Source organism: Fragaria vesca, linkage group LG7, assembly GCF_000184155.1.
Source record: "Fragaria vesca subsp. vesca linkage group LG7, FraVesHawaii_1.0, whole genome shotgun sequence".
NCBI lineage: Eukaryota > Viridiplantae > Streptophyta > Magnoliopsida > Rosales > Rosaceae > Fragaria > Fragaria vesca.
The window spans coordinates 5,771,848-5,787,062 of record NC_020497.1 but is presented as its reverse complement, the minus strand read 5'-3'; the positions used below and the strand labels follow the sequence as shown (position 1 = coordinate 5,787,062).

The window sequence follows — 15,215 nt, the reverse complement described above, 5'->3', positions numbered from 1 at the left end:
GTCTCTCTCTCTCTCCTTTTTTTTTTTTTTTTTTTTTTTGAGAAAGGAATACTTTTATAAAGAAAATAAGAACTTACATACAACAAGAATTATCGGTGATAAATAAAGTTGTTCCACTCACTTCCTTAATACTAGCACCAGTAAGGGGTCTATCGTTATTGACGACATCCATGAGTCAATCGGGTCTAATCCTAACTAAAACCTAACGCCTCTCTAAATGAGCTACTCTAGTTGCGAGAGCTTGCGCAACCTCGTCCATTCCCACACCTCTAAAAACATAAGAGCAAATGCCCTATAAAGTATAAACCAACAGATCTTAACAAAAAATTAGGGAGAACTTTCATATCGTACAATGTACATTTGTTAGTTTTTTTTTTTTCAAGCAAAATTCCTATTCTTTCTTTTCCTTTTTTTAAATAAAAATCCTATTCTTTTCTTAATCCATGAAGAACAAGAAGATGCATACCTTTTGTACGTGAAGGGGCTTTGATAAAAGCTGAGATGTGAAAGGTGAATGAAATAGGGATAATGTTGTTGTTATGGTTGAATTAGGGATAATGGTGGACCCTGTTTGTTGTTGTCTAATATGGTATTGAAAGAGGGTTACAATTTATTTAATTTTTTTCTGAATAGCCCATACGATAAGAAATATATTAAACACAAGTCAGAATATAATCATTATATACTTTTCCGCTTCTATAATACAATTTCTCTTCTTTGTGATCACATCTTAGGGTCATAAAAGTTTGGTGGTTTTCATTAGTTTTTTTTTTGTTTTTTTGTACCTGTTACAAAAAAAAAAAAAAAGGTAGATTTTACAACAACTCCAATAATTTCCATATAATTTATACATGGGTCCTGATTAAGGGACACCTTATTTTACACATCTTTCTACACCAATTTTTAGCCATCAGATTTAAATGATTTTAATGGTCATGATTAATTACATTTATGATGTGGCAAATGACATAGAAATAGTTTTCTTTTCTAAATAAAAATAAAAAAATAGAAAATTAGAAGATGAAACATCATCTTTTTCCTCTTCACGCATAAAAGAAAACATATCATCATCCTCCCTCTAACTATATATTCTCCATTTAAAGTTGATTGCAAAACCCTATACGGTCGATTGTTTAGAACTTCAAATGGAGACAAAAAAAACCACAAAATCAATCTGCTTCATCTATCTATATATTACCCTATATATGTATATTCTAAACCTAGATCGAATGAATTATGATAGGTTATGCTTTTGGGTAAAAGAAAGAATGGGGCATATATATGGAAAGCCATTAAAGACCCAAGAAGAAGAACAGAGATATAAAAACTGCAATTGCTAATACTAATTTGATGGAATGAAAGGGGACTGGGGGATGATGGATTTAATGGTTCAACTCAAGCAAAAATGAGAATCGATGCCAAAAGGAGATCGAGAGCAAGGCCTCTCATGAATATTTCCAGAAGAAGAAGACGTCCATCACAAGATGAAGACGTTTCGATCATCTTCATCTTCTTCTTTGTTTTTTCTTATAAATTTATATTTTATCTATTAATTTTGGTGTATTTTCTCACCAAAAACAATTGTTTCCATGTCATTTTGCCACATAAATGAAATTAATCATGGCCATTGAAATCATTTAAATCTAATGGTTAAAAATCGGTGTAAAAAGATGTGTAAAATAAGATGTCCCTTGATTCGGACCCTTTATACATAAGCAAAAAAAGTTAATTTTTCTCTAGTCTCCATGCTTAAACTCCAATAGGCGTCTAGAGATTCGAGTGGTGGTGGCATTTTTGGGTCTTAGTGGGGTTTGGGATGCTTTTTATTGTTTCTATTTGCTTTTGCTGTGACTTTTTGCTGCATCTCTAGACTAGTCAATAATACGATTGTATTCGACAGTTGTTGGTAGTTGTTTTTTCAATTTGCAGTTGGTAGCTGCCTGTATGGTCTTCGGACTATTTATGCTTAACCGTTTTAGTCGTTATGATCTTTGATCAATGAAATTTTCCTACCCTAAAAAAAAAAAAAAAAAAAAAACTCTATTAGATTTCATATATTCATTTTATGCCTGTTATGATTTGATGTCGCTCGTCTCGTGCCCTCTCCCTCACTTGCCAAATCGTCGTCAAGGCTTGTCTTTTTGTTGTGGCTTTTGGAAATCTGATCATTTTGGGTCTCCCTCACTGGATCGAAGTATGGGTTCATCATTTTGGTACTAGCACCCATCTCCATGCCCACTTCGCTGGTAGGAGGATGATATGCTCTTGGCGGTGAAAGTTATCTCCGTGCTAGAGTCGGCAATGCAGTCCGGGCTTTGAAGGCTTTGTCGCCGGTTTGGGTTCGTTTATACATGTCATGGTTAACCTGTTTTCTTGTGCGGGCGGCTTTATCACGACAGGAATAAGCGGTCCTAGATTTGGATCCGGCAACTCATCGGCAACTGGGATTTCCCCGATGGTGGAGGGGACTTCCCACTTGAAGATGGAGGTGCAGATGGTGGTTTGCCACTGGGATATGTGGGAAAAGATGTAACTTGCCTTGTGGTATTGATTAGATGCTAGGTAAATGTAAAATGTGGGTTAATGCCTTTTGGGTTTGATTAGATGCTAGGTAACTTGCCACTTCCTTTGCTTGATGCATTTCGCCTTTCTTTTTCTCTTTCTTTTTTATCCAGATACGTGACCTTGAGCTTACTAGCTTTGCTAATATTTTCATAGCTACAAGCTGTATTTTCTTTTTGGGTCAACTATGTATAGCCATGTGTAAAAGATGACTTTGCATGAGTGCATGACATTGTGTAGAAGATGGCATACTTATTTGCCTGACATTGTATGTTAATTATGACTATTAGCAACTTAACCACCAATTGTTTTTCTCATCTTATTATAGTGTGTGTATTTATAGTGTGTTCATTTTTGAATGGCTTTTTAAAGTGTGAGAACATTATTTACAGTTGTTTGTCATCGCTTTCTTGTATTCTGGTTGAATTTTAGTTATGGTCTTGGCGAATGTGATACTAGGTCTGCTATGGCCAATTGGCCATCATAACTCCATTGGTGTATTCTAAGCAACTGAACTTCAACTGAAGCCTGAATGTGATTAATGTGCTGATCAACGATGGCAATAAACTCCAAATGCAGAGACATGAACTATCACTACACACCAACATCAGATCAATACACACCAAAAGTGAGATCATACATAAGTTATTAGTGAGACAGTTAACAGAAATGGACTTACTATAGCATCCCTACATTGAAAAACAAGTCAAAAAATCATCACAGCTGAGTTACCAGTTTAAACCAATAAAATTAACAAAAAAGAAACTCAAGCATTGTCCCCGAGCTCATTCAGCCATTTTGGGGATTTACATATAAGTTAAATTTCACAAGCAACAGCAAGATACACAGGTCATGCTGAGACACCATATTTTGATTACCTTTGACACCAGACTAAACACAAAATTTTACTTCATAGTGGGAACGAAGCATTAATTGGACTTAGCATTGTAAAAATGCAGAACCTGCTATCACCTTGCCCTGCGAGCTAGCTAGGTGACCCTAAGGATTATCTTTAACCTCCTATTTCTAACAGAATTCAGTCAAGAATCAAGGGAATAGAACCATGGATGGAGTATAAGATACTGCAACACCGTCACAGCAAGTACCACTTTGTATAAAGGAAGTCATTCTGTGGCATTAGACACCAGATAAATCAGCAAAAGTAATAACAGAAAGAATACCATAGGAACATTTACCAAATAATCATTATGGCATTTATCCAGCCTAAAAAAGTTGACAATTTGTTGTAACAAATTAGGATGGGGATGATGGCGAGAATCCAAATACTAATGCCAGGATGATGATTGATGAGTACAGCGAAGACAAATTGAAGTTAATTGGAAATACCATATTACCATGAAGAAACAAAGGGCTTCACCCTTCATTAGCTTAAGAGTAAAGCAAAGAAAACCAAACTACATAACAAAGGAACAAGAAGGTAAGTGCTTTCTCAAATGAAATACATCGATTATTGATAGCTTTCGATCATAAGACTCGCAACTCACAATACATCGAAGCAGTTTCTTCTTCTGGTAAAATTTAGCTGCAAACAACACTCAAAATTCCTAACAAATTAAAGATACAATATATATACACACTCAACCTAAAAGAGATTACATGCCCCTAAAACCAACCAGTAATCTCTATCTCTCACTCATTGCAACTAGTAATTTGCAGCTCTACCTCCTAACGCTCTTTTCCTACACCACTAGGGTGTATCAACACAGAGTCTACACAAACACCGCCTTTGGTGTGTGTACAATCGATCTGGGTCATCGAATATTTGATCTTGATCAAAGCATGAGGATTGTCAACAACAAAATCTCCCACATGGTAATTGACCCAATTTCCAGGGTTGTCCAAGTAATGTTCTGATACAGCCCGTTGACCATTAGAAGTCGTAAGCTCAAACTTCACTGGTTTTATGTTCCAGCCATGAACATGCTCCGAATTGCATACTCGGCGACCAAGTCTCTTGTTGGATCTGCCAAGGTGGAGCCTAAAGAACAGGCTATATTTCCCTAATGGAAATTGAAAGTCAAAATCTCCATTAACTTCAAGCCACCATGTTTGTTGGAGATAAGCCACTGTCTGAAACCTACACAAATTAATTGCACAACAAATCAAGTTCTTGAATCTCCTGTCATCTCAGATTCTATTGAACAAGAAACAGACGGACCACAAAAGAAACATTACATATACAAAAAGGTGCAAGGCTCGCAAAAATTGGGGCAAAGATACACAATTGAAGATCAAGCTGGTTTCCTGGCTCATATCAAATTCTAACATAAGGCCTAAAACAAAATTGAACATATAAATTCACTCTGGGCTCAGTGGCTCACCTAGATTCATCACTTGCTATGAAATTCCAATATCTTCGATCATCTATCCCTGTAATCGACAACGCCTTTGAAGCAATCGACAAATGAATACCACCATTGTTCTTATCTAGCCAAAATTCCTTCAAAAAACAAGAAAATTTCCAAAACAAATTAAGCCAAACTCATCCAAATCCAAACAAGCCTATCTTCTCATACATAAACAAATAAGCAGACTACAACTCAGAGCATAAAAGAACTACCTTTGTTCCATCATCAAATGAAATAGACCTGCAAAGCTTGGTATAGATATCCCTCTTCCCTGAATTCTTCACCATACTCTTCTCATGAAACACCTTGTCCACAATGAACCGATAATTCGCCGGTAACTTCGCTTCCCAGACGAAATCGGCCCACGAAGCTCCCCGAAAAGCCCGGTTCAATCGGGCCAGCATGCAAATCTCCGGCGGATCCATGTACATCAAAACCAACGCCACACAGCTCTCTGGTATATCCCCAAGCCTCGGCTGCACCATACCCTCCACGTCCGTAACACCACCCGATAAATTAGCACCCATCACCCAAATCCAAACCCGAACACAAAATTTTACGAAGCCAAACAAGCCAGGAATCTGTTTCTGATTCTAAAGTCTAAACCTTGAGCTTAAATCTGAACTTGTAGATCTTCTGAGACAGGTTTAAGGACAGGAATGTGAAGCAAACAGAGCCCAAACCTGGACCCAGATTCAACAACATGGGCTTATTTTAAACCCAGAAACCAAAATCGACAACGTTGATTAATGAATACTGAATCTGATTGGGATTGTGATCCTAGGTGAATCTGAGAAAGCTCGAATCTTTAGGGAGAGACAGGAACAGGAAAGGCGCTAACTTTAAGGGAAGAGAGGATAATAAAGATGAGGGGACACGTAGGTACGGTCGGATCCGTACAGCTCGTGCCGTAGGAGGACAGGTTTCTCGGGATGTTCTGATAATGATTTTTTCTGAGGCTGAGGAAAGAAGCAGCAGAGGCTCTCTCTTAAACAGGGGAACCTCGTACGAAAAGAGAGAGAGGGAGAAGGACGTGTGATACACGCGCTGTGGTTTGGAGTTGACGGGTTCAGTTGTGTTGGGTATTTTCGGACACGCCGGCGCCGGCGCGTAAGGAAGAGTTTGGCTTCATGATGACAATGCCAGTTGCTATTTTGGGGTTTTATAAAATCAGATTTTGGAAAGTTCTTGTAGTAAATCATGTTTTTGGGGAATGGTTATGGATAAGAATGAATGGATAATATTCCTTTTCTTTGTTAAAAAAACAAAAATTGATGTTCAGACTACAAACAAAAAATGTTGGGTGAGATTATGAATCCATGAACAAAATGAGCAGATAGAAAAAGTTTTCAAATTTGCAAAACTTCTAGTATATATATAATAGAAGTGTCATGGCCCATTCCTTCAAATAGTGAAACACGTTTGAATGAGAAAATAGTGAAACATAAAGTTTTTCTCGGAAAAAGAATGAGACTAGAATTTTGGAGAATGGTTCGACCGGAGGACAAGTTTGAAAGAGGGTGATAAAGAGTCTTAGTCTGTAATAATTAATAAGCATTTCACAATCAACTGGTCGTATACAGGGCCGGTCTTGAGTAATAGGAGGTCCTGTGCAAACTTTTAAATGTGGCCCTATTTTTTGTGACATGGTTGATCACAAGTAAGAAAAAAAAAATCACTGATTCAATATGTAACTGAGTTACAAAAATATAGAGTAAATGAATGGTTGCAAAAGAAAAAAAAAAAAAAGTGAAAATCTGAAGATTGAAGAAACTGTCTGAAAAGTGAAAATCTGAAGATTGAAGAAACTGTCTGGATAAGAGATCAAACTGCAAAATAGTACTACCAATATATTAAATAGGAATCATGTACATTACATCTGCATTCCTACGTCCGAACATATATACATATTTGCCATCCTCAAACCACCTAAGTTAGTATTCCTCTCTTCCATATGAACTGATGAACATTGAACAATCAACAAATTCTACTCTCTCAAACCCCAATTACATAAACAGGCACAAAGCTAGGCTGCTTAGTAATCAAAACTATTGATGCTAAAACATGGAGGGAATATCAGCAACATTAAAGCAGCAATTCGTTGGCCAATATGAACTTTGTTGAAACGAACTAACACATCCATGATCCATATCATTCTATCGAAGACTTGTATATAATATAAGTATATTCATTCATGATTTCTAGTTAGCTAGCTCAATATGGTGATCAACTGATCATCAATTCATCATCAAGATACTGGTATGGCTTCACACACCAATTAATTGATCCCAATTCAGGAATTCCCAAATGAAAGGTAAAGAAGAACAGTAGAACTTTGAAAAAAAAAAAAACAAAAGAAATTAACATTAGAAAGAATATGAGATTACCTTTGTGAATTGTATATCAACGATATCCAACACCCAATTGCTTTTAATGAAATTTGATAATCAAATTAGGAATTAGGGTTTTTTTTTGCTTTTCTGGAGAGATAAAATTGGTTTTAGAGAGCAAGAAAAAAGAGAGAAAACGCCAAAAAAAAAAGAGAGAAAAAAGGCCAGAAAATTAGAGAGGTTGGAGGCCTCGAACCTAGGTTGTGCACAATAAACAAGTAGCCAACTATGCTGTGTACACTTTCATTAATATGTCTACCTTTTTGTTATATACTATATTTACATAATATCTTTTTTTTTAGAGGCCCCTAAAAATCGGAGGTCCTGTGCGACCGCACACATCGCACGGCCCAAAGGCCGCCCCTGGTCGTATATATACAAGAAACTTATTATTCACCAAAATGGACTGCAAATAGTTAATTAGAAAAGAAAAGAAAAGGAGATCGATTGAACATAAGTGTTTGAGAAGGGGGGGGGGGAACAGAAGGAAAAGGCGTGTCACCTTTGAGTTCTGATTAATCAAACATCAGTTTTCATATTTGATCATCTCATCGCAGATAAGTTCCTTCTATCTTATGAATTCAATTTTATATTTTTTAGATAATTTAGTCTGATTTTGAAGTCCAACGAATTCTGCAAATGTAGCTCGATCATTGCTTCAGATTCTCCAACTTGCAGACTATTGCTATAAGTTAATACGTAGACTCATAACTAGATGGCAACATATATAAGAACCATCTCATCAAGAAAAAAAAGAAAAAAAAGAAAAGAAAAAGGAACCATTTTAAATGAACGAGTCTTAATTAGTCTGTAATATATTGTCATGTTCTACATCAATGGATACAAAACTATCCTCTCAACTCGATCATCCAAAAGCATCAAAACAAAAACAAATTGTTTGCTTCAACCATATACTAATTCAAAGCCCTATCCGCAAGAAAATTAATTACACCAATCATCTTGATTGAAAATGATGATCAACTAAACTAATTAATCAGTCATTTTCAAAAACAAACAAGTGCTAAAATTAATGTCCCCTTTAATTATTAAAAAGTTCATGTTTTAGTGTTTTTTTAGATCCTAATCAAAGGCAAAGGGTCCATCCCCTTTCACCTGTCAACTATATGTTTGCTCCTCAACTGCAAAAAGTGTGAGTTTTCTAATCCAAAGTAACTTCCTAATAGAATAGGTGTCCATGATAATACCTAATTAATTCACTTGAACCACTACTTTTGTAGATTAATTTAAAAAAAAAGCAACACTAAAGGTTCATTTTAATAGAGGACCGAAATGTATGGTTGTTTCTTTAGCATTGTGCGAATCATACAACTATTCTAGTCTAGGGTATAATCCAAGCTAATGAGAGCATTCATTGACAAAGCTAATCATGATTAGTATAAAATTGGATAGGCGTATGTGGAGTTGAGTCAGCAAAGCTTCACGTGGATCTAGTGGTGGCTCTCCTTGTCATGGACACCACAGACTCCAAGGCAGAGACAGAAGAGAAGACGATGATCTTATCCATCAACAATGGTACAGAGCTCTGTTCACATGAGTCGAAGTGTACATTAGCATGTTTACATGTGATTTTGAGTTATTGAACTTTCATATGTGTGTGTGTTGGGTTGTAATCTCGGACATGTATATATGTCTGGAGAAGTGAAGTCGTTCTTTTTTGATCGAGAGGATAACAGGTTTTTTATTTTCATATTCAATTGAAAATCAATCGATTGTTAAACTTTAAATTTTACTTGAACTATCTTTCTCTTCGTTACCGTAAAACTACGAAAGAGGTCGTTAAGATTAATGAATCTATATTATAATTGGAAATTTTGTTCTATTCGATAATTGGAACGTTTAATATGATCTCAAGTTCTCGACCAACTGAAAATCCTAGATATAACAAGGAAATCCAATACATTCAACTTATTTCAAGAGCTACGTCTGAAGCTAATTTCTTTGCATTGTATACGAAAGTTTTGAATTATTTAAAGCCCTTACCAACGTGGGGCGAGATTTATGTGATTATGGAATCATATAGATTATACCTGAGCCTGTTTGAAAACAAATTTAGAGCCTGCAAAGTCATTTGATGGCATCTTGCCATCTTCTACCAACCATGAGAAACATGATGGTTCTACTTTTTGACTTGCATTTGCACTACGTACAAAGCTTCCGAACCCGCAGACTAATCTTGATCACCTCAGAGTAAGTGATCGATATACAAAATGGAGAACTAGTACTTGAATTTTGATGAAAGGAAACGAAAGGAAAACAATATTTCTCGGATCAATTCTCATCTAGGGTTGGATACAATGCAGAGAGACAAACCCTCTTCTTTGTTCTTCCAATGGAGTTGAAGTTGAAATGATAGACACAGACACCCAACTCATTTGCAGAGGAGACGTGAAAAAGCAAAAAACAAGAGAGACAAGAGACAAGAGACAAGAGAAATTATAAATAAAAAATAAATAAAATAAAAGGAGGGTAAGTTGGGTAATAGCTAAAGAAAACTGAATTATAATTAGGGCTTGGGCAAAAAGCCCGAAGAAGAAAAAAAACCCGGACCGGACCGACGGGCCCAGCCGGGCGGGCCGGGCTTTTTTCGGGCTCGTGTGTTGTTATGTGATAAACGGGCTAGGCTTTGTTCTGTCCGGGCCGGGCTCGGGCCTTCAAATCTTTAAACAAAAAAAGCCCAGAAACCCGAGACCTTAGGTGTCATTATCTAATTGGCTTTCGTAAGTGGTCCTAAACTTATAGAATAGGTACAATGACACTGGAACATAACCAGATAAACCTAAACCATCGATCGAGTGGATCGACTCCTCACTTCCTCAGCCCTCACTCTTAATTAGTCAATTTCTCAGTCTCACTCTTATCGCCGCGCCTCTCTCACGCATCGCCCATTCGCCGCGCCTCCACTGCCTCGTCGTCGCCTCGCATCGCCGCGCCATAGCAGTCGCTCCTCGTCGCCTCACTCGCATCGCCGCGCCATCGCAGCCGCTCTTCGTCGCCTCACTCGCCTCCCTCTCACTCGTCGAGTCGTCGTGGACTCGTGGCCTCGTCTCTCAGACTCTTAGTGCTCTCGGTCTCTCCGGTGCCGAGTCATCGTCTCTCAAACTCTTGTCTCTCCGGTGCCGAGTCGTCATCTCTCACTGTCTGTCCCTCTCACTCAGACCACGAACCAAGGCGGCAAGGCTGACTCAGGTACCATTCTTCTCAATTCTCAGCTTCTTTCTCTTATGTGAAATCAGTGTGAAATCTATGTGAAATCAGCTTCTTTCTCCTATGTGAAATTAGTGTTTATACCCATGAATTGGTGAATGGTGATCTTACATATATGATAGCATGTTGTTGACTTGTTGGTGTATATTGTGATGTTGCTTCAGTGCTTGTGCTATTGTGATGTTGTTTTGATTCATTATTGTTTGTTATTTGTAGTGTTATAAACTTAAAACAGTAGTGATGTTGTTAGAACAGTAGTGATGTTACTTGATATGAGTAAGATGGTAATATGCTAGATTGGCTTGCCATTGTGTCATTGTGTTTACTAGTGTACTACTGGTCTACTGGCCTCTAAGATACTAAGATAGGCATTTTGCATTTACAAAGAACTTGAATGAGTTGTCGTTGTTATCTACTTATCTTTGCTAACAAACACATTCATTTGCAATTGAAAATTTTCTAATGCACTGGAAAACAAAATTTAAATTCTATTGTACTGAAAAACTGAATCTCTTAAGCCCTGCCACCATTAAAATATGCTCATTCATTTGTAAATGCAAGCCAACTAAATCTATTTTACACCTTATCTTACAGGTACAAGGTAAGTATTGAAGTGCATTGGAGAATGGAGATTAAAGTTGAAGTCAAGGTGTGCATTGAAGATTTGGAGGATCTGCCCATCGATTGATTTGATTATGCATGTTTGGATTTTCTGGTTTTCTTTCAAAGTTTCAACCTTCAAGTTTCAAACTTTCAATTGAACTTTGGTTAATTTGGTTGGTTATGACTTTGTATTTGTAATGGACAAATGGTGAACACTGAACAATATATTTGGTACTTGGTAGCGCATCAAGTAGGAGGCAATTGCAGTATTTGTCTTTCTGTTACAGAGACACAGGTTATTTGCTATTTTGCTTTCATTACCAGCCAAAAAGAAGAGTTGGGGCCGAAAACCCGGGCGGGCTCAGCCCGGATGATACCGGTCCGGGCTTTACCCGGACCCTGTAATTAACACACCCGGGTCGGGTTTTACCCGGGCCTTGATATTTTGATGACTAAACCCAGCCCGTCACACTACAACCGGGCTGGGCCCGGGCCCTGAAAAAAAAGTCCAGACTTGACCCGTGCCCAGCCCTAATTATAATCGTATAAAAGTTGTATGGGGTATGTGAATAGCAATTAGGGGGTGTATTATGGCACTACCCAAGAAGGGTGATGTGATCTTGGTCGTACATTCACTATCTATTCAATCATATACCGGTCCTAGATCATTTGAGGAGGAACATATAAGAGTGAGAATTGAAGGATGCACTAACTTAATTTATTTGACGCGATGGAAGATTGTATGACCAAAACTTTCAATTTTAGTGACTAACGACGGAGAACCGCTTGCGTTTGCTTCATCTCGGGAACTCTGATGCGTTGATGGTGGTAGATTGTCCATGTAGAGATTGCAGAGAAAATTCGAAGCTCGAAAGGTATGAGCTTCCTAATGAAGTTTTGGTTTTCTCGGCGACTCAATTCATCGTTGGAGCCAAATATGAAAAAGGTATTAAGAAAAAAAAATCCACATCATCTATACAATAGTAATTTGAAATTTATGTGGTATACGCCATGTCAATTGGTATTGATATTTTGTATAATTTTTGTGTGTATGTAACACTACTCTTTGGATCGAGTTATTAATGATTCAGTAGGATACGGGTCGGGCTCTGATCAAAAATTTCTATTGCTAAACGGATCCGGATCTATGTCGATCAGCTCTAGATCTTGTCCATTTACAGGCCTACGTATTACATGTTCCTTTATTTTTCTTGTCCTTGGGTAGCCTTTTGATCAAGTATGTGATTATTCTGGAAATTATCTCTCTTGCAAGCTTTTCGAACATTGACCTTGAATCAAACTGTTATTTGATTTTTGTTTCAGAGAGGGCTTGTTTGATTTGAAAGATATCTAAACATCTTATAGTTTCACCTCATTTTAAAATAATTGCTTAAATTTTTATGTAACTCACTTTATAAATTAATTTTTATTTTCTTTTTTGTCTTGCGCGTTTTTAGAACTTGAGTGACGAATCCTACCTAAAGTTCAATGAATACGTGACACTATAATGTGCTCGATTTGTTGAGGTTCAAATCAGGGCGTTACAAGAACGGAGGCCGCCTCCACTAACAGTAGGACTGTAGGACAAAGATGAAAACATTCACTAGCAGAGAACGAGGACGAATGCCACCTCCGCTAGCAACTAGAGGACGATGATTGACGACGCCTCCACTAACAGTAGGACTGTAGGACAAAGATGAAAACCTTCGCTGGCAGAGAACGAGGACAAATGCCACCTCCGCTAGCAACTAGAGGATGATGATGGACGTCGCCTCCACTGATAGTAGTAGAAGGATGGAGGACGGACACCACCTTTGCTGAAAACAAGAGGATGAGGGTTAGGGTGCAGTTAGAGCCCAACACTGTTGCGTCCCCTGGCAACACCAGGATGATGACTAGGGATGATAATAGAGAGGGTAGGGTAAGAGTATCACAAAACTATACACATACCTTGTTTCATTACCATCCATGTATCCGCCCCAATCCCCGTAATAAGATAATTAAGATTCCCCATCCTTTTTGGAGATTAGGTCCCCATACCCTACCCGATACCCGTTAGCAACATAAATGATCAGTTTATTTAGTAACAAATTATTTCAAAGAAATACGACATATAGAAGAAGAAACTCAAATCAAATATCAAAATATAATAAGTTTATTTATTCAATCCAATAAAAACAAATACAAGTTTTAGCTTAAAAAAACCAGTAACAGACTCTTAAAAAACAATAACAATAAAATGTCTATGCATTAGGTGGGGATATAAATGTTTATTTATAAATTATATATATCAAAAAATATATATAATGTTGAAGGAAAAATACCTTATGTGTGTCTTCGTCAAAGTAACTGACGAGAATAGATTAAGGCATTAGTGATTAACGGATGTAACGGCTCAATTAGTTATATCAGTCATTATGTACATTGTTATTACCATTGATTATCGTCATTATGTGCGTGCAATTACCGTTGAAATTCACCTCTATATAAAGAGGGTTTCTAATGAGAATGAGTAGACCTTGTTCCATATCATATTTTCTGTAACACGTTATCAGACACGTTGCTCTAGTTTACGTTTTGAGTTTTCGGTCAACAAAAAAAATAAAAAATACAAAAACCCCTAGCCGTTTTTCCCACCCAGGCAGTAACATCACTGCCTTTCTCTCCTCACCTGCGGACCGGTGTACCCTTAGCCCTACTGCTGAGATCCGACCAGCCCCGAGCCGAGCTCGAGCCGATCCGAGCGCTCCCCAACGACGTTTGCGCACCCCGGTGAGCAGCCCAGATCCGACGAGCAGCCCAGATCCGATGAGCGCTGGTTCTGCTCCGACCGATCAAGCCCGGTGACGCAAACCCCAAACCCCGAACACACCGCCTTGCTCTGTCCAGCGCTCGCTCCGCAACGCCGCCGCACTAGCTCCTTTCACAGGCCCAGCGTCGATCTGCCCATCCCGGTCGGCGACCCGAACATAGAAGCTCGACCCGGATTCTCCGAGCCCGACCCGCATTTTAACCCGATTCGAATTATTTTTCACCTCACTGGTGCTGAGGTAACTCTTTAACTTACTGTGTGGTAATTAATAGTTACTATTACTGTTAACTATTTACTATGGTGCTAATGAATGACATGGTAAAATGTGAAATCTAGTTTTACTATTAAACTGATTGTATATATTACGACTATTTTTTTATTATTTTAGTAAATATTACCATTTTGCATGTCCTATAAATTAGGTTGTTATGAAAAGTACATTCATAACATCTAAATTATTGTGATAAAGTATTTTCACAAAGCATCGAAAATAGTGTGACCATTATGAATTTTAGTATTGAAATCTAAATTATCATTCTTGGAAAATAATTTACGTGGATGTCTTTGCAACTACGTAATTAATATATCTTTGCTATTGTTTATGTAGATGGTTGATTCAACTCGCCCTGAATTTGATATTTTGGACTCATAAGGAATTGAGTACCACCGTTGGGTTTCTGATGTGGAAACCACTTTTGTGGGAAAGGACTACACTTCCACCATCAAAACCCCCACCGACCCCAAAGACGCAGGACCGTCTGACAAGGTGAAAGCCAATGCCCTTATGTTTTTGAGGCGGCATATTGACCCCGGCCAGCCTGCGTTGGGAATACCTTCAGTTGAAGACACCCATGGAGCTATGGGATGCTCTAAAAGGGCGTTTTGGGAACATTCATGATACTTTACTCCTAGAACTGACCGTCCAGTGGAATGAAATCCGCTTGCTTGATTATAAAAGGGTCCATGACTTCAACAAGGACATGCTGCGCTTAAAGGCACGTCTCAACTTCTGTGGGAAAGAACTTACAGAAGATGATATGATCCAAAAGACACTTTCCACATTTCCTACTTCATCACTAATACTAGCGAACCAGTATAGGTTGGAGTATGACAACAAGAGAATCACAACTTTCAATAAGCTGATCAACCTACTGCAAGTGGCTGAAAGGCATAGTGAGGTTCTCGTGAACAACAACACCAGGCCTGTTGGGACAAAGAAAATTCCTGAAACTAACTATGGCAAGGTGAGAGGTG

The 15,215-nt window shown here is 37.9% G+C and overlaps 1 protein-coding gene across 1 annotated transcript; it reads right to left on the bottom strand.

Annotated features, from left to right (window-relative positions):
• Window positions 1-4,006: 4,006 nt before the first annotated feature.
• On the bottom strand, window positions 4,007-5,892 carry LOC101294107 (F-box protein PP2-A13-like). Its single transcript, XM_004306792.1, has 3 exons — window positions 5,144-5,892; window positions 4,905-5,023; window positions 4,007-4,660 (listed from the first exon to the last, which is right to left on the bottom strand). The coding sequence occupies exons 1-3, from the start codon at window positions 5,456-5,458 to the stop codon at window positions 4,249-4,251; spliced, it is 846 nt and encodes a 281-aa protein (XP_004306840.1). The 5' UTR covers window positions 5,459-5,892; the 3' UTR covers window positions 4,007-4,248.
• Between the last annotated feature and the right edge of the window lie 9,323 nt (window positions 5,893-15,215).